Genomic DNA, 25,237 nt, shown 5'->3' on the forward strand with positions numbered 1-25,237 from the left:
GTTTTTGTGCTTTGGTAGAGTGTGGTTGTGGCTAGTTGTGTTTCCAGCTTTAGTCCACAACTCGTTCCTTTTCCTACTGCTTATCGTTTTTTGCATAGTGACCTGTGATTTGGATCACAACTGGGGTAGCGAGCCCGGAGGTGCCGCGTGAGCTACACTTGTTCATGCTGGAATCTACCTGGATCGCCAGTCAAGTCCGGTACCGGTGAAGTGTAAGTCTAAAGGTAAGACACTTTTATTCAGTCCTTCTCTTACTGTGGCCGTTTTGGTTCAGCAGCGGTGCTTTGGCAGACTTACAGGGCGACACATATTTTGTCATTTGCTTTGTGTTTGATCATACTTCAAAGCTACCACCAAGTAGCTGATTTGATGGTGGCTTTGGCTGTGTTTGGCCAAGCCATACGTTGCTTCTCAGCGTCGTTTCCTTTCGAGTGTTTGGCTCGTCTGGCGTGTTGGCGTCTGAGAACTCTACCAACGGTGCGTTTTCGGCCATGTGGTGACTGTTGCTTCTGATGTTTCCACCAACAGTGGTCTTTTCTGCTCGGCGTGGTCCTCTGTTTCTGCTGATACAACCACGAGTGCTGTTTCGCCCTCTACATGTGTCGTGGCTGTCGTGCTCATCTGACGTTGGGTCATTGCTGCCATATTGGAGTCATTGCGCCGTAGACTAGAGCCTATAGGACTCCGATTCAGCCGGAGGATTGGTAGTTGACCACCTCAGGGAAGGTCTGAATTATGGTGCTTGTGTGAAATGCAGCAGTATGTAGGTCTGTGGCAACTGACTAGTTTCCGGCCTTTTTCATGCCCCCATTTTCGTGTGATCACGTTGCGCAAGTCTTGTTTTGTACGGAGCCCCTAAGGTGACATGGAAGTAAAAAAAAAACAAACTTTGCGTTCCCTCGCAAAGATTACAAGATAACACAACGTTTTTTGCGTGGAAACGCATTTTGTTTTAAATGCGTGTATACTTCCGGCTCAGTTTGGAAGCTAGCCGAGCCTAGCCTCTAATGCGCGGCTGTTTGAGAGACGACAGTACGTCGGAGACGGCCGGCAAGAATAATGGAGGAGAACTTGGAATGCTCCTTGCGGTCAAGAGATGTCCTCTATTGTTTAGCACTCGCTTCAAATGTCTTTAGCTTATTTGGAAACCGTGCTTAATGTCAAAAACTGATTTCATGTCTTTGTATTTCAGGCGAATTTCAAAGCAATTCAATTAAACTCGCCCACGGCTGAAAACGCTCCCTTTGTTGCTTTTGTTTAACCGGAAAATGACCCGTAAGTACATAAACATGCATTCAAAAAAAAAATGCGTTCCCTCGCAAAAAACTTTGCGTTAGCTCTCAATTTTTGTGCAAATTTTTTTTCGAGGGAACGCATTTTTTTTTTTTTACTTCCATGTCACCTAAGGGGCTCTGTAGTTTTGCACTCCTCTCACAAAAATTTGCTCTGGCTTGTTGAAAAAAAGTGTTTTCTGCATCTATTTTTAAATGTATAATGTAATCTCTGTCGCCTCATTTTCAATTAGATGATTTTCATGCAGTATTTCGATGTGTATTGCGCACCCGGCGGGAACTCATCTTTGACTGACAGGTGCCGAGGCCACAGTGCCATGCTTCCCCGTCACACTTGTTACAGAGCCTAGCATCTTTACATGAGGCTTCTTATACTACCACTCCTATGTGGGGTCTGGTTAATATCTGTCTTCAGACGTTTGCTTTCATGTCACGATGATGCTAGTGGAAGTTAGTCGAAATTGGTAGGCGGAAACGCTAACACTTGTGATAGGCAAACCTATAGGCGATTACCAGAGCTGGACATTTTACTAAATATTCATGGACCGTTTATCGCCTACAGCCGGGGTACTCATCCGCCGTCCGTCTATCCGCCTTTTTGTCCGGCCGGAAAAAATAGTGCCTGCCTATGGGCCGTTTAAAATTTTAAACGGGCTTTTGCTAGCGTGTCTGACTATAAACACCCCTGCGCGAGAAGTCATAGGAGAGCACGGCTGGATTTATCATCATCATCATCGCAGCCTCACCCGGCATATCCCTTGTTGTATCTCACCAGTCTCGTCCACGCTAATCAATGAACGGCATTTTTGAACAATGTTCTGTTCGGAAACTCATAAAGTTATTCAAATATACCGTTAAATTAATCAGAGTTGAGCCCTGCGAGCGGAGCGCGCTCAGCCACCCAAGCACGACGCATTCAGCAAAACAACAACGAAACAAGTTTCTTAAAACAGCTTACTTACGAACTAGATCTTACGAACTAAATAAAGAGGTTTCCTCGATGCTTAATCCGTCTATTTTAAAATTTGGCCCGTCATTCGTCGACCGTCAGCAAAATGGGCATTCGGCACATTGATGGAATACCCAGCTGTGGTAATTCTAACTGATTGTGAAAGCAGAGAAGTGGAGCTTTCTGTCGATACCACATACATTACAGAGCGGGGGAAGCCGGGCGTCATAGTGGAAAGTGTCGAAGATGACATGTTTTTCATATCACCGCAACTCACGAACCATTTGTACAAACGATGTAATTCCAACGGATTGTGGGGAAACGGGGAAAATGGTCTTCCGACAATGCTTAGTACGACTATTTTTTGAAGTTTCCTGTTTATCGCCTATAAAATGGGAGTCCGTCATAGGCGGACCGGTCTGTCACATAGCCCAAGGCGATTACTAATTGGTCCGGCCGAACAAAACCCCAGCTGCAGACGGAAGGTGATAAACCAACCAGGAAAATTTTGGGAAAAATACCCAGCTCTGCAGATTGTGCCATGTTAATCACAGGTATTTGTTATACACAAGTACATTTTAAGTCATTGTGCTTTTTAACTTTTAAGGAGTGGAATCAGTACTTCTACCAGTCCCCACACACACTTCTACTTTAGTGCCGAGTTCTTTTGCCATACTCCGTTAGGGGTGGGTTTAGATCTCGAGCTCCTTTGTGTGTCACTACTACTAAGCTTTTCGATTATTTATACACAGCCCTAACCTTACTAAGTTTAGATGACAGTGACAGATGCTGGTTAGCAGAGCTGGGCATCGCCTATTTCTTGTCTGCATATTTAATCGACCCACGTGGCCCCAGTCGGTCCGAGTCAGCCAAACGATGTCGAGAAAGGATTTAACCTGTACGACGTCACATGCATGTGCCGCACTCCTGACACACGGCCAAGTAAGGCAAAATAAAAAAGAAAAGTGTTGTGTACCATGTTGTGTACCTTGCACAGACGCAATGACATGTGCCCCATATTGTTTTTATTTCACTGATCACCACGCTGTGCATTTGTCGTTTTTGTTTGATATTTTTTCTTTGTTTGGCGGCGTGTCTGTTTGTGCGGCGCCTGCTTGTGGCGTGAAGATTACGTTCTCGACGCCGATTGGCTGTCGACAACGAGGGATGGACCGGGACCACGTGGTCGATTAAATACGCAGGACTGAACGCGGTGGCTGTTAGACGATGCCCAGCTCTACTGGTTAGGGCAATAGACAAATTGGAGCTTTACATAAACATGCAAATGGACGGACATAAGAAAAAGCCACCATCCGCAGGCCTGGGTGTATCCTCAATCATCGCTTGGAGAGCAAGAGCTGCTTAGTTTCCATGTGTAATCAATAGCATGAAAACAAAGCACAACAAACCAAAATGGAAGCCAAACGACTTTTTGCTTCAATTTGTTTAATGTGGCATAAAATGGGAATACCAAGCCACAAGTGGTTGCCATTCCAAAATGAAGGTTGATTCAAAACAATTGGGAAATTATAAAACACACAATAAGGACGGACTGCACTTAAGTGATACTTTTTAAATCATGGTCGAACAGGACCGTGTGATACATTGGACACTTGTGAAATTGAAAAGGGTTACTAATGCCTTCATTATTGTACAAGAAACATCAGTCTTCAATATGTCCATAGAGATGGTGTTCGTATAAGAAAAAAATTGTTTAAAAGTCTCCGAAAAACAAGAGTCAATATCTTGCTTGGTAACATCCAATTTTTAAATATTATTGAGTGTTTATTGAGCGGACAAACGATACATTGCCTTTGAACAGACAATATGCGCTTATCCGTTGCCCATCTATGTTGATGTGCACGCGAGACAGTACAGGTGCAACGCAACATAGATGCACACGTGCCTTCACAAGAGACACTGTCGTAGAAAATAGGCTGAAATAAATAATTTGGTGACGGAAATATGTATCATTGGTCTGGCCATTTCAGACACCACCTGAGTCAGCCTAGCATGGTGCCTGGCACAGATGTACACTATATGAGACGCATGGCCGTCTGTAAGTTGGTTATCTGAAATATGCTTGTTTGTCTTTCTGTGTTTCGTTACTTTCAGTTCTTTTTCTTGATTCCAGAGTTGCGATTGCTGTTGAACAGGCTGAGCCCCGATTTGCCGTTTCCATTGCCCACTCCACTGACTGTGACTCCGGGCTGCTGAAGCACTTTGTCCAGCGTGGTCTTCTTAATGGCTGCTGGAGAGATGCGCTCTTGATCAGCCAGAAACTGGAGCTCCCTGGAGGAAGAAAGAGGAAGCTCACGGTCAAACTCGGTTCAAACTTTTCACTTGCCATTAAGAACAGGGAGAGTCAAGTGAAAGCTCCTGACAAACATTCATTTGGTCTGGACAGTAACTTGGCAATTAGGAATGAGCAAGACAAATGCTATATGACTGACCGTGTTTGTTTTTTGTTTTTTTAAAGATTGAATGGCTGCACCATCAGATGTACATTTTACACATCCATCCAGTATTACAGGAGACAAACCCTGACACGAATAGCGCAAATCCTTCAGGAGACACATATGCTAGGTTTACACTGCAGGTCTTAATGCTCAATTCGGATTTTTTGGTGTAAACGTTCATATTACATTTTAAATGTGACCTCGGTCTTGCCTGCAGTATGAACACGTGTCACGAAAGTGACCCGCATGCGCAGAAGAAGAGACGACGACGTTGTGTTTGCGGAAGTAAAAGTGGTCCAGCGTGTTGGGGCATTTATACAGTCAAGCGATTAGGTAGGAGGTAGAAATAAATACCGTATTTGGGGAAAATCACGAGGCGAGGCTTTAATATCTCATTTCATGGAGACGTCACTAACGATGACGTCACATCACAACCGTGCGTAAAAAAAATGAATCGATCGTGGCTGAATTACTACGATCGCCGTAAATGTCCATTTTATGCTTCATGTTTCAAGTGGGATTAAATTAAAGAAAATATCAAGTCAATAGTGTTTCTCAAAACAACTTTTGTAGATTCAATCTCCCTGCTGCCAGCACTGTAACTCCGCCTACGCGGGGCGCATTTTGGGCTTCGGATGACGTCAATGTCGGATATATGTGACCTGGCCGTTCAGACCGCGAACGCAATGGAAAAGATCGGATACGTATCCGATCTAGGACCACATACGAAAGCGACCCTGGTCGCATTTGAAAAAAAAAAAATCGGAATTAAGCCGTTCAGACTGTCATAAACAGATACAGGTCGCATATGGGCAAAAAAATCAGATCAGGGACGCATTTGCCTGCGGTGTGAACCTATGCCACAAGAGACTTTTCAAGTGGAAGGGGCTTTAACTTTGCTAATAGAAGCTCCTCACGTCACTTCAACTTAGTCCCTTGGCACCAAAAGGCCACAAGTTGATGTCAAAGCAGTGCTTTTCAATTAATCCTGGCTTTGACACCATCTTGTAGCAGCTTTGGCCGTTTGAAAAATAGCACAAAAAGAGCAAACATCTGAGTTTCAGCAAATAGGAGAGGTTAGAAAACATCAGAACAGATAGTGAGTTGCAAATAGGCACAGGAACATTGATATACACATCACTGTCCCACAAAAACCTCATATGCACAGAAATGGTCATTTTCACATGTTTTCAGAAATTGATACTACTGATCTGTCCCCAAATTCTTGGGATTGAATGGCTGGACTGAAAAGACAAGTAAATTCGTCAATGGCAGTGAATGAGTTAAAGAGGAGTACAAGTACATATAAGATCACAATTATTACTTTGGTTAAAAAAGTTTTTTTTTAAAAAAGCAATGAAAAAAAACTCAAAATATGCAGGAAACTCAATATTTTTGTGAGCTGGGAACGCCCACTGGCCCCCCCCGGCGAGTTTGACCCAGTGTGTGCTAACGTCACTGACCCAACGGGGTCATCTTCAGAGTGATGACAAGCACTCGGTAAGTATTGGTCACTCAGTTTTTATTGTTTAATTAAAAGTAGTCATAGCACACAATAGCCAAGGACATAATGCAAAAAATTCACGCTAAACACATGCCTCGTAATTTGATCGATATTGTATCTGATTACAGTCCGATCGTGTTATACTGCCAGCTATCTTATGTTGAAAGATAGTGACGCGAGTGAGGTCTTCTAACATTCATTTTAATCATTGAGAGTGTCATTGCCCTCCTGATTGTGTGGTAGAAATGTTAATTATTCACAAGTTGGGAGTATTTTTCTGAAGTAGTGTGTTGTATATACACATGTATATTACTGTATGCATAAATGATAATCAAAATTTAGATATGGTATGAAAAGTCACTGTACGTTTTATATGCATCAGATTATAGTTTGTCAATATTTCATTCTGGGCCACAGTCTGTCCCAGTAGCTATTTCCAATGCATACTTGTGATCGTATAACACTCGTCTAACCAACTATTTTTCTTTTCTTTTGTGGCTTCTACATTCTGGGCAAATCAGCCCGGCTCCAACAATGTCATCAGCATTCCTGTTCAGCATGCCCCATGACATTTCTTTCTCTTGAAATTATTGTAATAGATCACCTGTAAATATACGGGGGATCAAAAGTAGGTGTAGAGTTACAAAAAGAGATTATAACCTATATAATACTTACTGTTTATTAAGAAAACAGGAAAAATAGATTCATCATGTAACTAATTTCACCGATGTGACACCACTGCATACCTATTTTTGCACCCCCCCGTATATATCAAAGTGTGTAAATTCTTGTATGGTGTCATAAATAAGGACGACGTTTTCGCTGATTACAAAGGCCACAATTAAAACAATTGAAATACAATTTCACTATTTTTTTTTTACAAATAATACTACAAATAAGAATGATGTGCTATACATCTGTGCAATTTTCTACTCATGATATTGTCAAGTGCATTCATTTGTATGTTGTGATTAAACTTTTCTCGCAGCTCTGTTCCGGTGGCATCTCGGCATTCACGGAGTCCTCAAAGTCACACGCTCCAGCTGAGGGTACTCATCGTCAAGTCTGATCCATGGCTGTGTCATCACTGTATGTCCGTCTCCACCTCTATCTCTGTGGCCACTCCTGAAAATACGATTACTTGGAAAAATATTTACCATGACAAGTATATTGTTTGAGATGATGGTAATTTACATAACATGTAATTAAATGATTGAAATAACTAAATGATAACATTGATAAATGCAGAGATGGGCACTTTACCCTTTTTTGCCGGTCCATCCTCCAAATGCGTGACCGGGGTGCCCTTCTGTTCTCGTTCCTCATTAATAAAAATGGTCGTCCTCCGACCCAGTCCGTCCTCATCCTTTTTAAAGCACCTCGGTCCTTACATTTTGTCGCGCCCAATATATTTCACCCAGTATACCATTAAGGTCTCGACACACCAATCTGACGTTGACCGCCGTGGCCAACTGTCGCATTGGCCTAAAAGTCGGCACGTCGGACCGGAAAATGACGGAAGAACACACTGCAAAAGCCGACGGAGACGCCAACTACTCCGGACCTTTTGCGCATGCGTGAGTAGTAGAGCCACCTCCCTCCAGGGCTTCGGAGTTAGTATACCAAACAATTACGGTTTCTGTATCAAAATAAACTCAAGTATAAAAATAAGTCCTACCTGGTATAACTAGCTGTGTCTCACTAGCTTCCCATAACTTGCCTTGCATCATTCGATCAGCGCAGCCTTTGACCGTGATGTCGAATAAAGGCAGTCTTTTTTTTTTTTTTTGCACTTTTCTGTCCAGCCAGCCAGCCAGCCAGCCAGCCAGCCAGCCATGAGCGAAGAAAAATGAGCGAAGTTGATGTAGTTCCTGAGGAATAGCTTCGATTTTCACCATTTGTCCGCCTTTGTCACTTCCCTTTCTTGTCCAGTGCCCTGATTCGCCAGCTAACAGCCAATCACACTGATCATTTGTCCCGACAGCCCGACCCAGTTCTACATGTTGAAGACGCCTGACAACAGCTCCGACTTTACGACGTTGCGGGACACGCCAAACAGACGGCTAGTACCGACTTTCCGACGGCCTATGGGGGATGGGGTTGGTTGGTGGTGACCCCTCCTCCGGGGAAGCAGCTTCAGCCTCCATGACGCCCGAGTGTGATGACGAATGAGCCGTGCATTTCCCTTTTAACTTAACCACTGGATACTGTAATCGTGTGGATTTAACCGACATTGTCTCACAGTCCAAAGGGACGAGCTTGAGCGACTTTTTACTGCACTTTCAACATCCCGAACGAGAAAGCAGGACTCGCGCGCATTGTTGTCTGGCCTGGCACCCACCGCAGGCAGTGAAGGCACTGGAGGCAACGTAAACAAAAGCGGGGCTGCGCAGATGTGCTAACTAACAAGTTTATGGCACGCTTGCGAACCTGGTGAGGACAAGTGGTTCAGCAAAGGATGGATGGGTGGGTGGATAGCAAACGCTACGATACCGCACTGTGTCGTTACCGTCATACTACTTGTTGGAATACAAACAGCCACGGCTTGTTGAAGTGCAGCTATGGTAAGTGATTTTTTTTTTTAATCAACTGTTTTATTTGGTCATTAAACATGTTTTTACATGTTTACGAAAATGAAATGTCTATTATGACGCCGGTCAGCTTTTCTACCGCCAGGCTCAGCAATTTTTCTGGGGGAAACATTGCAGTATGGCTGATCTTTCCACAGTTGTTTCCTATATATTTTACTCAAACGGTGTATTTGCGGTTTGCAGTCATCACATTATTCTTTCTTTCTACAGGCTTCTTGAGTTTGTTGCGTGGCTGTTTGCGTGAGTGTGAAATAGCGAACTATCAAGCTGATGGCTATTTATTGCTAGCAATCCAAATTTCCTATAGCTAACATTAGCATTATCATTTTGATTTGAGCATGGAAAGCTACTTAATAGTCCATCAGATGATAATTAATCTACCCATAAATTTTTTAAATCTATTGACATCCCTAATTTTGATATTCTTTTTATCTTATGCAGTACTCTAACACGTTGAAACAAATTCTTCATAAATTTTAGGAACACCTGTGTCTACTTCCTGCCTGGCCTTTCAAAGAAAGCAACTTGTGCTTGCGAAATTCAGTACGCTGAAGATGTGAAGCCTTGCTCAAATGATGCCAAAGATGTGAGGCAGAATGACCTTGCAGACAACCTCCCAGCATATGAGATCACAAGCTATGCTAGTTTAGCCGTCTAGTTGTGCTGGTGATGCTGTTTTGTTTTTGTTAAAAGTTTCTTTCTTAGTGGAGTTGCCATTACATTCAACAAAAACTGTTGACGTGTCCTGTGTTGACCTTCATATTTTTATGCTCTTGTTTTTTTTCCTTCCCATTTTGAAAGTTCGCTTGGTAGGTAAGCAGCAACAGCGTGCCCATATTTGGCAGTGCTTATGTATTAGCAGCCGAACAGGAAGTAAAAAGTGAGACTTTTCACACTGGTTTACAAAATGCATCTTTCATTGTTACAAAAGAAAGCCCAGTCTTTGCTCATTTTAAAAAGGATGGCCATTTTGTCAATTGCCGTCGACTGAAAATGATGTCACAGTTGCTCAGGGCTCAGATAACAACCAATCACGGCTCAGCTGTTTTCGGAGTTTGGTCATGTGACATTTGCCAGCTGAGCTGTGATTGGTCATTATCTGAGCCCTGTGCAACTGTGACATCATTTTCTGTCAACAGCAAGTAGCAAAATGGCCAGCCTCCCAAAATGTTTAAAAACGGGTGGATTTTGCTGCTCAATTCATATTCCACAAACGCAATATTAATCAGGATTCCATGTTTACAGTAGACTAGTGGGGCTGCATAGAAGATAATAAGAAATTTGGGGGTTTGACTTACCCTTAAAGCTAGTTTGGTCAGGGGTTGGCATGAGTGCGGACTTTGATGTGGATGACTGGCGTAGGTGACGTGTCTTCACATTTTAATCAGTGACATACCGAATAATGACGAGAACGGTGTGGTGCAAGATGCCTTTTTGTTTGTTTTTTAAACTTCCTTAAAGGATTGGTGTTGGAGTGGGATTCAGCTCAACAGCAACATTAAGTATATATGTGAGTGTGGCACATATTTACACTTATGTATATAATTTCTTAAATAGAATACAATTTCTTAAATAGAATATATAAACAGTCCCAAAAAATATCGGTGATATAGAATAACATCTAAAACAAAAAAAGATCAATTTTGGAACAGATTAGCCTCTCCAGGTCCAATTGGCTTACCGTGTCCTAATACAAGAGGCCTCCACTGCATTGATCAGAAGACTGCGGAAGCCCCCACTCTCCATGACATGGAGGGCATGAATGGTGGCGCCACCTGGTGAGCACACATTGTCCTTCAGCTGGCCAGGGTGCTGCTCAGAGTCCAGCAGCATCTTCGCTGCTCCCTGCAGAACAAATTAAGGATTACTGAGATAGTACAAACTGAAAGCTAAGACATAAGAATATTCTCTGCCTGTGTGCAGACTGCCAGTGGATCAGAGAATTAAATGTGGGAAAAACACACGAACGACCGAACGCCACTGACCAATAGGGCCTGAGCTCCGAGTCTGACAGCGAGTCTCCTGGGTAGCCCCATCTTCACTCCTCCATCTGCTAGTGCATCCAGCGCTGTGAACGCCTGTTTAAACACACACATCCTTTCAGGATACCATCGCATTCATCGGTCATTGAAAAAAAATCCTCTGCAGTTTTTTGTTCTACACCAGGGTGCTGTCTGCCTTTTGTCAGTACATTCTGCAACAGATAAGACACATGCTGCAGATGAATCTGCATGGTCAAAGCAGCAATGTGACAAGGGGCAGCCATCTTGGTGGAATATTCCAAACACGGAATGAGCACTTCAAATGCCTCGAAAATCCACCACGGCAAGTACATTCACTAGAAAACAACGATGACTACAGTACGCAGACGACCTATTCACACTGCTCTTCTCATGAATAATGTTCCAATTTAATTTGAGCATTTTTTAGGACGTGACTTTACTGCAATTTTGCAGGCTGGTTGGCTTGGAGAACAGCTTGGGAGATGGAATTGAATCTGACACTAGTGTCACCTAACCAAAGAAGGGATTTTCAAAATTCTTGGTGTGTAGTATTCAGGTTGAAGTTGCCTTTCCAACTAGACTTTGCAAATGGGTCTTGATAAATCAGGGGTAACTCATTTTTGTTGTTATTCTTTCCCTCGGGGCAGTTGTGACTGCAACTATGAATGTCTAATCACCTCATCATATTATTACATAAAGTACTTCCAACAAATTGATGGATAAGGAGATTTTAAATCAGAAGTCAAGGAAAATCGTTCCAGTGTCTAGCTGAAGGAAAAATCATTCCAGTGTCTAGTCAGCGGGGTGAGCAGCTGGAAGTTTACTGCCACCAGTCTGTCACAGAGCGTGACGGCGATTAGGTCCATAGCCCTGGTACGGAGACAACGATGCCCACGCAAGGAGGTTCCCACGACAGCCAAGCCTGAGGAGCTGCGCCTTAACTTAAGCTGGAAAGAAGACATGGGTCCGAAGTGAGGCAGCCATGGATTCTTGTTCAATGGAGCCATTTCCTTCCAAACTGCAACCAAAACACTTCATCTTCCAAGTCACAACGATTGAAATTATGGCTGCAAATTACAATCGTCTGCTTGGTCCATCCGCTTTGTTTTGTTTTGATTACCGGTAATAAGTTTTGAAAATGACACTCGCCAAATAAGTAAACGGTAGCATTCATCTTGCGCCGTTGCTGCATTGACGGCATCTCTTGGACATAAAAAGTACCGTATTTTCCGGACTATACGTCGCTCCGGAGTACAAGTTGCACCAGCCATAAAATGCATTATAAAGAAGAAGAAAAACAAAACAAAACACATAAGTCGCACTGGAGTATAAGTCGCACCCCCTCTCAGAATCCAAGTTGTCCCTGTCCTGTAACGCAAATAAATGTGTCCATGTAAATCAAATTAATAAAATTGTGCGCTTCGTACACATCATTTCCACCGAGCTACGATGTAGTTAACATCTACACATAGCATCCACACATAGCGACCAATCACGGCTCAGATTCAGAAAACAGGTCAGCCATGATTGGTCGTTGTGAGCAGTTGTGATGTCATTTTCAGTTGACAGAAGACAAAATGGCCGGCCCCAGAGATGGCTCAAAACAAGTGCATTTTGCTGCTTAACTTATATTCCACAAACGCAAAATTAATCAGAATGCCGTGTTTCAACTAGTGGGCCTGCTGTGAACATATTCTTGAAAAAAATATGTTTGGGTTGGCTTCCGCTTTAATCCCATCCTCTGGCTCCTCCCATCCTCACGTGACAGGGGTTGCTTTGGCCTGCGGAGTTCAGCATTCGCTTCAATGATATCTGGCGCCATCAAGCGTTGTGAATGGGTATAATGTCTAGACCCCAATATAAGACTACCCCCACTTTTTCAGTCTTATTTCAATGCAAAAAACACCATCTTATATTTGGGCCAATACGGTATATAAGTGCCAATGTTAAGATCATCCAAGTGTTCCTTTAAGAAGTGGAAGCTTTCTGCTGGCTGAGAATATGAAAGTTTCATGTAAGACGTTTTCCAACCAGGGTATTGTACAAAGTGAAAGTTGAATGGTTAAAAAAAAAAAAAAAAAAAAGACATTCTATACCAATGACTATCTTTTTTTTTCTTTTCTAGATATTCTTAAAATAAGATATTCTATACTAATGACCCCCCCATGAGCCGTCACATTATTGTGGTGGAGGGGTTTGTGCCGCCCAATGATCCTAGGAGCCAAGTTGTCTGGGGCTTTATACCCCTGGTAGGGTCACCCATGGCAAACAGGTCCTATGTGAGGGACCAGACCAAGCACGGCTCAAAATGACCCCTTATGAAGAATACAATTAATGGATCACGTTTTCCCTTGCCCGGACGTGGGTCACCGGGGCCCCCCTCTGGAGCCAGGCCTGGAGGTGGGGCTCGATTGCGAGCGCCTGTTGGCTCGATTGCACGTCCGGGCTCAGCCCGAAAAGGACACGTGGGTCCCCCTTCCCATGGGCTCACCACTGGTGGGAGGGACCAAAGGGGTAGGGTGCCGTGTGAGCTGGGCGGCGGCAGAAGACAGGGACCTTGGCAACAAAAACTAGCTCTTGGGACATGGAATGTCACCTCTCTGGCAGGGAAGGAGCCCGAGCTGGTGTGTGAGGCTGAGAGGTTCTGAGACTAGATATAGTCGGGCTCATCTCCACACATAGCCTGGGCTCTGGTACCAGTCGTCTCGAGAGGGGTTGGACACTCTTCCACTCTGGAGTTGCCCAGGGTTAGAGGCGCCAAGCAGGTGTGGGCATACTGATTGCCCCCCCCCGGCTTGGCGCCTGTACATTGGGGTTTTACCCCGGTGGACGAGAGGGTAGCCTCCCCTCCGCCTGAGGGTGGGGGGATGGGTCCTGACTGTTGTTTGTGCCTATGCACCAAACAGCAGTGCAGAGTACCCACCCTTTTTGGAGTACTTGGAGGGTGTGCTGGAGGGCGCTCCACCTGGGGACTCCATGGTTCTGCTGGGGGACGTCAATGCTCACGTGGGCAATGACAGTGAAACCTGGAGAGGTGTGATTGGGAGGAACGGCACCCCCCGATCTGAACCCGAGCGGTGTTCGGTTACTGGACTTCTGTGCCCATCACGGATTGTCCATAACGAACACCATGTTCAAACATAAGGCTGTCCATATGTGCACTTGGGACCAGGATACCCTTGGCCCTAGTGGAGATAGGGTGCTGCTGACCTCAACTCGGGACGTTCGAAGACCTCCTCAATTCCACCGACACGCTTCCCACTGAGGAAGCAGAGCCTGGAGACTCTGAGGTGGGCTCTCCACATCTCTGGGGTTGAAGTAACCGAGGTAGTCAAAAAGCTCCTCGGTGGCAAAGCCCCGGGGGTGGATGAGATCCGGAAAAGGGTGGTGTGCCCTCTCCGGGTAGGGGATGGGATTCTGCCCCAAGTGGAGGAGTTCAAGTATCTTGGGGTCTTGTTCACGAGTGAGGGTAAGATGGAACGGGAGATCGACAGGCGGATTGGTGCAACGTCTGCTGTGATGCGGACCCTGTATCAGTCTGTCGTGGTGAAGAAGGAGCTCAACCGAAAGGCGAAGCTCTCAATTTACCGGTCGATCTACATTCCTACTCTCACCTATGGTCATGAGCTGTGGGTCATGACCGAAAGAACAACATCTTGGATACAAGCGGCCGAAATGGGTTTCCTTCGCAGGGTGTCTGGGCTCTCCCTTAGAGATAGGGTGAGAAGTTCGACCATCCGGCAAGGACTCAGAGTCGAGCCGCTGCTCCTCCGCGTTGAGAGGAGCCAGTTGAGGTGGCTCGGGCATCTGGTTAGGATGCCTCCTGGACGCCTCCTTGGTGAGGTGTTCCGGGCATGTCCCACCGGCAGGAGACCCCGAGAACGACCTAGAACACGCTGGAGAGACTATGTCTCCCGGCTTGCCTGGGAACGCCTTGGGATCCCTCCGGAAGAGCTGAAAGATGTTGCTGGGAAGAGGGAAGTCTGGGCTTCCCCGCTGAAGCTGCTGCCTCCGCGACCCGGCTTTGGATAAGCGGGAGATAATGGATGGATGGATGGATACTAATGACAAGAACTGGTGCAAGTTAAAAATCTGGTACAAGAAGCAAAATTAAAAAAAGACCATGTGGCCAGAAATGACCACAAAATATCTGAAAGGGTAGTAAAGTAGAAGGCCCGAGGGTTAAATGATTGGGTGGGTGGTAAAAATGTTGAGGTTTAAATGATTGGGTGGGTGGTAAAAATGTTGACAAAAGTATTATTGCTCTTCATTTTTTTTGGTATCTCAGACACCAAAAAACGAAGTGTAGGCTCTGTGCCAATTTCCTGTTTCCTCATTTTCAACGCAACAATCTTGCTGTGAAAGTCAAACTACAAAGATGCCGGCGAAATGGAACAGCACAACCACACCTGCTGTGGCTTAACTGCTAATATGAAGGGTGGAGGTTGTGCTCATTCAATCACACAATATTATCTCCAGTACCACGGTGACTGCCAAAATTCTCAAGTAGTTAATATTGTCCACCAAGTAACTTACATAGGCAGGTCCACTGCCACTCAAGCCAGTGACGGGATCAATGAGGTCCTCCTCCACTTCAGTACAGAAGCCTACGCTGGCCATCAGCTGCTCCAGCAACTTCCCATCCTCCACCTGATGGGAAGAACGCAACACAGATAAGCTCATTTTCAACAAAAGCGAAGATGATCGCAGGTCACAAACAACTATTCCATTGTGGGAGGACACCATAGGAAACTGGTAAAAAGCAAACCAGGGGATGTCATCCATGCTAATTCCACAGGAAGCTAGATTTCAACCGCAAACCTCAAAACTGAGGCGAATGTGCTAACTGCTAGGACAAGATCATATAGAATAAAATGACATTTTTACATTTTAGGCACAAACTGCTAAAACGTTTTTGTATAATGTCATCAACAGACAAAAAAAAAAAACTTAAGAAATTAATGTCAATTACATATGCAGTACATTACTTTTTTTTTTTTTTTAACAAGACAACAGATACATCTAGCCATTATCCACTCAGTTTTAAATTAGACCAACAACAGACTAAAGCTAAAACAATGAAAAGGACCAAACATTGCAATGACGTTCACAAAGCGTGCCTGCAGGTTTCTCTCATTACCTCTGCATGTGTGCCAGTAGCATATACTGTCGCTCCTTCTCTCACTACCACTGGCGTGTTGGTCATACACCTCATGACTTTAGGGGCTGTGCGGTACTGAAGCAGTTTCTAAGAGTTGCCACAGGTCAGATAAAAGAAACTCTTATAAATAACAAAGATACAACAACGATGAGTAGACTACGTGTTATACGTAAAAAGAAAAAGACCTTCTCAATGGAGTTGATGGTGACACCTGCAGCACAAGAGACGATCAGATGGCGGTCTTCAATGTCTGGCCCAATTTCATCCAAAACAAATGGGATAATATGTGGCTTGACAGCCAGAAAGAGCACATCACTCTTGTTGACCGTCTCTTTATTACTCGTGGTCAGGCTCACCCCCATTTTCTACAAAAAAGAAGTAACTTAGATACAGCATAAAATAATGTAATGACAGCACCAAGCAGCATCAGGACAAGCCTACGATGGGCGCACATTCAATGAGCAATTATGGGAAAAAAAATTTTAAGATACTTTTGTTTGGTGCGGCATTGCAAAATTCAAACCATGAATAAGTACAGTATCTCCCTTATCTTGTTATCATATCTGTTTTAGCTTATTTTGTTGTTCTATTTTTATTTCCACTAGCCTTGGGACTTATTGGGCTAACCTGGGACTTCTGGTATTGTATTTTGTGCCATATCAAGTGAAAATGTGTGCTGGTACGACAATTAAAATTCGTTTAATCCTTAAAAACTCAACTTTAAATATAACTTGAAAGAACAACCAGACAAATTAGTAACAAAGTAAAATAAGAATCTACTAAAATAATAGCAATTAAAAAAAACAAAAAAACCCCGAAATATCGGCTGTTCCTGCTGTGTGTGCATTGGCCCTGCAGGGGCAGCGTGGTGCCATGCGTGCGTACATGGAGAACAGTCAAGGGATTAATTAAGATTAGAAGAAATTTGTGACTGAGCTCTATTAAAATATGTTTTTTTTATATTTGTTATTTGAAGGAATATCACTCTCGCGAATCGTTGATAATTTTGCCATTCGCATGTCAATGGAATTTTACATTGACTTTAGCATTGGCAATGTTTTTAAAAAGAGCATGTCGTTTATTTAAATATACAGTGTGTGCAATCATTTTTGTTGTGTGTTTAGTTTTACAGTTTAGTTTTACAGTAAACTCCAACTGGGGTGTCATTAAAATGTTTAAAGCTTGCTCAGGGAAGGGAGAACGACTTTAGGGCAAATGTCTGCTGCACAAGTAAAATGGTACATTCGCGGTACTTTCATAATGTCAGCAGCTTGCAGAGAAACTGCCAGTCAGCACTTGAATCGTTTTTCTTCAATTAATAATGGTTTTATGATCGAGAGAAGCCAAAATCAAAATCACGATTAAATTTGACCAATTTCCCAACATACAGCAGCTGACCATTTCGTATATTTTTAAAAGGTTAAACTCACCCGAAGGCCAGTCACTGTCGGCAGATCAGTGTCTGGGGAGCTGGCTGTGATCCTGTGTGCTGCGATCACACCTGAGGAATGACATTTAAAGAATTTTTTTTTTACTTTTAAAAAGAAACAAAAGATGGGAAAACTGGGGGCAGATCCTATTGAACTACAATTTATAGTATGTACAATAGGATATGAATACGATGCTGCTTGACTTAGAGCTCATTCCGAATTCAGTATTTTCCCGAAAGACAATAGTGATATGTAATTTTTCCAATCTGGGATGAAATTCTCAACATGATAAAACCCTTAGGAACTGTACAGGAAATAGTGTAGGTAATGTTTTTTTTTTTTTTTTAAATGATAGGAACAACTTGGATTTATATAGAAATGTCTGCCATGCAAGTGTAGAAGTAAGTTAACCACTAAGTGTTAGTGTTGAAACATTAAAATATTGAAGTGCCTATTAAAAGCAGCGTCTTTTTTTTTTTTTTTACACCGCAAGGGATACAATGGATAAAAACTATTGTTAACGTTGAAAAATGATTACCTATAGTAGCTATTGATTAGGGATGAACAATTAATGCATTTGCAATATAATCGCAATTTGAGATTTTGTTATCGTGAAGGCTGCGGTTGCGGTCATTGTTTTATTGGCAGCACAGGGGGGAGAGGGATTCACTGACCAGAAGCTAACGTTGCAGCTACAGCATGCCTGATCTTTTTCACCTCGCATGGTTAAAACTTCCCGCATGCGGGGGGAAAAAAACTCACCGTGTACGTGTGTTGTCTATTTTGTGATTTTTTAGCTGCTGTCGTATGTCGGAGCGCGTGTGAGGAAGTGTCTACCATGGCATCGGTGCGTGCCACCGTTGACTTCGATTTGTGTGTGTTCGAAGTTTGAGCGCACACACGCAGACGACAGTGTGCGGCTTCTTGGGCCACGACAAAACCGCATCCGTGTAAAGTTGTCAAGCGGTGAAATAAGAGGATTAATTCGGCTGTATGTTTCGAACCAAAAGAAAGACGAAAAGCTGTTGGGACGCCGCCGAGTGGTAATGCCCGCTGACGCTTAATATGACGTCGTAAGCAGGCGTTATCTTACTTTTCCTACCAGGTGGCGTGTGTGATGTTACTAACTGGAGATCAGGTAAGCTTTGATTTTATACAGTATATTTTATGTATTGTTAAGTTGAGTGAGTGATTTAAAAAGTGTAGTCCATGTTTACATATGTTTCATGAAACAAAGTGATATGTAGGAAGTGGCAAAACTAATGATTTGTTTTACATTGTTATAATCTACACTTCGGGTTTGTGCCTTTACAGTATAGTATCAATATACTTATGCTTATAACAAACCTGTGCGGCAGAATTACGTTGTGGTGAACGCTTACCAAACTACACATCAAAATATTTAGTAACTATATACCTGTACCTCTAATTGTAGTAGATAAACTGTCTTTCATATGAAGTAATGCTTAATTTGCCTTTACCTCAGTATTCTATAATACATAACAGATCTAATATTGTTTGTTGTAATAAAGATTAATTGTTGAGAAATACATTAGAAAGTACCTTGAAAAAAAAATGCAATCGCAATTATTATGGGGGAAAAAAAAAATTAGATTATTTTCCATCATCATCGATGTGCTGTTTTTACATTTTGGTCAATTTCCAAATTGTATGACCATTAGGTCAGTGATTCCTGAATCCAAACTACAGTGAGAAATTATTGGGTTTGCCACAGGAAATGATTCAATTTCACTGAATAGGTGTGAGAAGTATTAGTTATTTAACACGATATATGTTTGTTTGTATCCATCCATGCCTGCGAAGTATGGTGATGAGCAGAATAATTAAGATGCTCTTCCACTAGATGACAGCGGGTACAAAATGACTGACAGGTCCGCCATTCCGTCACTGACAGACGCCTGTTTTGTTGATGAATTACGGGGACTTTAAAAAATGACGGACTAAGCACTGAGATATGTGGATTTTCATCCGTCAGAGTAAATGTACCGACGGAACTCTCAGTTCGTCAATGACAGACGCCCGATTTGTTGACTTGTTTTCTTGTTTTTGTTTTTTAGGTTGTGGTGCAGTGTTGTTTTCGTCAACGATGACGATGACGAAAATATTTAGTTCACGCCCTCTTTTTTCATGACGATAACGAGACGATGACGAGCTAAACGTGGCTCTTTGGAGCCACGTGATGTACATGAGACGAGACAGGACAAAATTGTTAGAGTGTGGTCCGTCAGACGTTCAAAATTTATGACATCCCTTCCTATTGTACACGTAATCTGTCTTTCAAAAAATTGCAATGCTGGTGTAACCTATCCTCGTTTGGGCACGCCCACCGCCGGGACAGCACGCAGAGCGCACGCGTCGCACACACCAGCACAACAAAACACGAACAGGTCTGCGGTCATTGGTCTCGGCTCACGCACGCCGACACGATTTCCTTTGACGGACCATGGCGACAGAGACAGCAAATGGGTTTAGTGGTCGGAAACGAACGAAATGAAGGATATAGACATACTTTCTGCAGAACTCAGCAGAAAGAACAACATAATGCATTGTAGACAGCGGTAACGGTGAATGTGGCCACAAACAAAGTGGAAAGAATGACAAATCTCAAGCGACATCTGAGGGCTCGCCACACTGATATTTTGTCCCAACTTGTCCTGTTAACATATACTGTATACATTTACTTGCACTCTGTTATCCAACAATCGGCTTGTGATCAATTTCATTGTGCTTAAAGTTTTCCACGTAACTCGTGGCGCAAATGGGCTGACTTAAGGCATAAGTTATTTTGGTTGAGCTAACGTCAAGGCTAATGTCGACTTCCGGCGCCGCGCGAGTGGCAGCCCGCTACAGTAGCTCCGGCTCATCGGTGAGCCTTTTCGTGTGTTTTTGTTCTTTAATATTACTCTACCTCATACCTTTTTCGTATAATTGATAGTCGTAACTTGCGTAGCAATGGACACCCAAACTGCGGTATTCTTGCTGCTGCTGATTGCTATTTTTTGCGCGATCGTGTCCGGCGACTTGGCTCGGAGCCGAGCCCCCATTGTTTACAGCCGGAATCAGCTGTTAGCACTCCGTGCTAACCATGCGCCGGCTCCCGGGGCGAGACCCGATATCCCCCGTGAGCTGAGGAGGAAGAGACGGGGATCTCGTGCGGGGGTTAAACGCCGGGAAAGGAGGAGACGATACCATCCCGTCCTCCCGTCTGTTATCATGGGGAATGTTAGATCGCTCCCCAACAAGATGGACGAGCTAGCGGCGCTTACCCGGCACGAGAGGGACTTCCGGGAGGCTAGCCTGATGCTATTCACGGAGTCGTGGCTAACAACGCTAACGCCGAACGCGGTCGTAGAATTGGACGGCTTCCAAATCATACGCGCGGACAGGACGCTGGAGAGTGGAAAGAGGAAAGGAGGAGGGCTGGCTGTGTTTGTGAACGATAGATGGTGTAATCCTGGGCACATCACGATTAAGGAGCAGCTTTGCAGCAGGGATATTGAGCTGCTAGCTGTTGGCATGAGGCCATTCTACATCCCGCGAGAGTTTAGTCACGTGATCGCGGTGACCGTCTACGTCCCACCAGCTGCCAGCTGCGACACAGCCTGTGATGTCTTGACTGCAGCAGTGAGCAGGCTACAAACACAGCACCCAAATGCCCTGGTACTCATCTCTGGTGACTTCAATCATGCCTCCCCTTCCTCCTCTCTGCCTTCATTCACACAGTATGTCACCTGCCACACCAGAGACAATAAAACACTGGACCTTTTCTATGCCAACACCAAGGAGGCATACACATCACTGCCCCTCCCCCCGCTGGGCAAAGCTGATCACAACCTGGTGGCTCTCCAGTCTGTGTACAAACCTCTGGTCCGCAGGCAGCCAGCTGTGACCCGCACGGTTCAGAGATGGTCTGGAGAGGCCGAGGAGGCCTTAAAGGACTGCTTCAGCACAACTGTGTGGGAAGTATTCAGCGATGCTCATGGGGAAGACATTAGTAGTCTAACGGACACTGTTACAGACTATATAAATTTCTGCATGGAGAACACCATACCCACCAGGACAGTAAGGTGTTTCTCCAACAACAAACCCTGGATCACACCAGACATAAAAGCTCTCCTGAAGGAGAAGAGGAGGGCTTTTGCGTCAGGCAACATAGAGGAGCGGAGGACTGTGCAGCGCCAGCTGAGGAGGAGGATCAGAGAGGGGAAAAGGTCCTACAGGAAGAGGATGGAGGAGCAGCTGCTGCAGAATAACGCCAGGGGAGTCTGGAGGGGCCTGAAGACCATCTCAGGCCACGGACAACCCAAGACCCGGACTGAGGGGGACCTGCAGTGGGCAAATGAGCTGAATCTCTTTTTCAATAGGTTCGATCAGATGCCTGCCTCCACTCAGTCTCTCCTGCTGCAGTCTCCACCTACTCCTCCTGCTGGGCGTGTCACCCCCTCCCCTCTTTTCTCCACAGACTCCAGCTCCCAGCTACACCAGATAGCCACCACTCCTTCCTGTCCAGCCTTGGCCTTCACAACATCTCAGGTGAGGAACCAGCTGAAGAAGATGAAGGCGAGGAAGGCAGCGGGTCCAGATGGCATCAGCCCCCAGCTCCTCAAATCCTGCGCAGACCAGCTGTGTGGAATTGTCCAGCACATGTTCAACCTGAGCCTGAAGCTGGGCAGGGTCCCCCAGCTATGGAAAACATCCTGCCTGGTCCCGGTGCCAAAGACCCCCCACCCGAAGGAGCTCAACAGCTTCAGACCGGTGGCGCTGACGTCTCACCTGATGAAGACCCTGGAGAGACTGGTCCTTGTCCACCTGCGCCCCCTGGTGAGCTCCTCAATGGACCCACTCCAGTTCGCATACCAGCCTGGCATCAGTGTGGATGATGCCATCATCTACCTCCTCCACACTTCACTCTCCCACCTGGAGAAGGCGGGGAGCACTGTGAGGATCATGTTCTTTGATTTCTCCAGTGCTTTCAACACCATCCAGCCCACCCTACTGGGAGACAAGCTGGAGCGGGCGGGGGTGGCGCACCACCTCACCACATGGATCCAGGACTACCTCACAAACCGGCCACAGTATGTGAGAACACAGGACTGTGTGTCTGACGTGCTCCTCTGCAGCACGGGGGCCCCACAGGGAACTGTCTTGGCTCCCTTCCTGTTCACCCTCTACACCTCGGACTTCAACTACAACACCCCTACCTGTCACCTGCAGAAGTTCTCTGACGACTCTGCGATTGTCGGCCTCATCACAGGCGGAGATGATCGGGAGTACAGAGAACTTACTCAGGGTTTTGTGGATTGGTGCCAGCAGAACCGCCTCCTGATCAATGCGGGGAAATCCAAAGAAATGGTGGTGGATTTCGGTAGGCGCCAGCACTCTTCACCTGCACCAGTGAATATCCGGGGAACAGATGTTGAGAGAGTCTCAACTTACAAGTACCTGGGTGTTCATCTGAACAATAAACTGGACTGGTGCGACAACACAGACGCCCTCTATAGGAAGAGTCAGAGCAGACTCTTCCTACTCAGGAGACTGAGGTCTTTTGGGGTTCAGGGGACACTCCTCAGGAACTTTTATGACTCGGTGGTTGCATCGGTCATCTTCCAGGGAGCGGTCACCTGGGCAGGCGGCGTCTCGGCCCGGGACAAGAAGCGGCTGGACAAACTGGTCAAGAGGGCCGGCTCTGTCCTGGGCTGCTCCCTGGACTCTGTGGACTCGGTGGGGGACAGGAGGATGTTGGCCAAGCTGTCATCAATGCTGGGCAACCCGGACCACCCCCTCCAGGGCACCCTAACAGCACTCCACAGCACCTTCAGTGACAGACTGTTACACCCTCGCTGTGCAAAGGAGAGATTCCGCCGTTCCTTCTTGCCTGCTGCTGTCAGACTCTTTAACAAGAACATTGTGTAGTCTCTACAAACTGGCGGTCATTAGTGCAATTGTGCAGTCCTGCACCTGAGCTCGTATCGTGCAATACCCAATATTCCCCACTACTGTAATACCGTGCAATACTCAACATTCCCCACTACTGTTAGTCTAGTTTTATTTTTATCCAATGCTGTTCCTTACATTTCACTACAGCACTGCAGCACTGTCACTTAGAGTATTTTTTCCTCTGTACTATGTACAGGCCGAAATGAGTGTTCCTCATATTTTTTATGTAGATGTAGGTTGGTGTGTATACACATGTGTATATACACATGTTACTGCGTATATCTACATAGGTTTGATTCTAAATGTTTGCCGTCAATGTTATACATTAATGGCCACATTATGCCGCCGCCCCTGTGTGACCTATATCTTTGCTACTGTAACAACGAAAATTTCCCCACTGTGGGATCAATAAAGGCATTCTTATCTTATCTTATCTTAATTCATTCACTTGTTGTGTGTAACCAACAGACTTCTGACGGACTTAACTGATGGACTGGCCAACTGGTGATTACAATTCTATTCAGATTGAAAAAATGACGGACTGACGAATGACGGACGGGTACTGAGGCCACAGACGGATGACGGACCAGCAAAATTTTGTAAAATGCCCACCTCTGAAAAAGGACAGGTTACAGTCACACAGCATTAGTGAATTTGTGATTACACTAAATCATAATCCTTTTTAGTATATATACTTTTTAAGACACTTTTGTTTGGTGCTGTGCCATGAGATTTTTGTCAGATTCTAACCTGATTTTGGTTGAGAAAAACTATACTGCATCAAGTCACATTTTAGAAGTACCACTTTGGTTCAATATGCAAAGTTGTATTTGCATTGCACAGAAATACAAGTAGAAGTTGTTTTTTTTCTTGAGCATAAACTTAACAAGCAATTTTCTGGCAAACGTAAACTGGCTTCACCTGCAGCCGTGAAACCTTTGACCAGTGCATGAGCCAGCTGGCCCGCTCCAATGAATCCAACACTCATTCTGACTGATGATGTGGCCTCTGTGGTCTGAAAGAAAAAAAGTTTCATTATTAAAGCAAAATGGACCCCAATGACATTATAATCAATCGTATACAAATTACGTATTTATTATAAAGTCTTATTTTGGTGAGAATGCCAAAACAGTTTTAGAAAAAAAATAGTTGAAAACTTTCGGAAGCTCACGGATCTTTGACATTAAGGAGCAACATTAAATCTATTTCTGTTCATCATACACATCGAAATGCATCACACATGCCAAGTTCACTGATCTAGTGATACAAATATTGATGCTGATTCAAAAGATGCTGATGCAACATACGACATGCTAACGGATGTCAACTTGTCCTCTGCTAGATAGCTACAGTGTTAGCAAGCATTCCTAGCTACTTAGTAGTATGAGCAGGAAACACGGCAAATACGCGCTTAAGCCGGGATGGCTACCTTTGGTTGGGTAAACGAAGTGATGACCCGTAACTGACAGATGACAACTGTCTACGCGACACATACCTTACGGCGTCGGGGAAAAAGGAACAAGCACTTTTTGGTGTCAACGTGGCTTGCCGCTCACAGCCTCACACAGAAACCTCTGAGCTAAGTGCTCCACAATTGTTATTTAGACAAAGCAGACCAATCACATTGAGGATATCAGGAGCAGCAGCCAATCAGAACGCATCTGTCAGGTCTTGGGCGGGATATGTTAAAACGTCACAGCCAGGTTCATCAAGCGTGACGTGTTGAGTTGACAAGTAGGTTATGTTTATTCTGGGATGTGGCATACCTGGCAAATTGTACACTTTCGGCATAATTTGTACAGGTGGAAACATCTTTTAAAAAATGTACAATGTACATCACTGATTTCCGTTAACATGGTAGCAGGCATTCGAAAATAATGTACATCCCGG

General features: G+C 44.6%; 1 protein-coding gene and 1 long non-coding RNA gene across 4 annotated transcripts; one reads left to right on the plus strand and one right to left on the minus strand.

Annotated features, from left to right (window-relative positions):
• Positions 1–7,553, plus strand: LOC147145662 (uncharacterized). Of its 2 annotated transcripts, XR_015087114.1 has the most exons (3): positions 1–224; positions 4,376–6,200; positions 7,193–7,553. It is a non-coding gene; the product is annotated as an uncharacterized LOC147145662 (long non-coding RNA). The 2 variants fall into 2 exon arrangements; XR_015087113.1 differs by having other exon boundaries at positions 4,376–7,553.
• pycr1b (pyrroline-5-carboxylate reductase 1b) lies at positions 3,671–24,961 on the minus strand. Of its 2 annotated transcripts, none has more exons than XM_086033252.1 (9): positions 24,843–24,961; positions 24,269–24,362; positions 17,390–17,460; positions 16,145–16,324; positions 15,939–16,046; positions 15,335–15,448; positions 10,781–10,873; positions 10,477–10,640; positions 3,671–4,533 (listed from the first exon to the last, which is right to left on the minus strand). In XM_086033252.1, exons 2-9 carry the CDS (start codon positions 24,333–24,335, stop codon positions 4,353–4,355), a joined length of 978 nt encoding a protein of 325 aa, XP_085889378.1. In that variant the 5' UTR covers positions 24,336–24,362; positions 24,843–24,961; the 3' UTR covers positions 3,671–4,352. The 2 variants fall into 2 exon arrangements, with proteins under 2 accessions (XP_085889378.1, XP_085889379.1); XM_086033253.1 differs by lacking the exon at positions 3,671–4,533 and adding an exon at positions 6,206–7,329.
• Positions 24,962–25,237: the final 276 nt, after the last annotated feature.

The sequence above is a fragment of the Filicampus tigris genome, chromosome 6, assembly GCF_054856515.1.
Source record: "Filicampus tigris isolate MCC_2025a chromosome 6, RoL_Ftig_1.0, whole genome shotgun sequence".
Lineage (NCBI taxonomy): Eukaryota > Metazoa > Chordata > Actinopteri > Syngnathiformes > Syngnathidae > Filicampus > Filicampus tigris.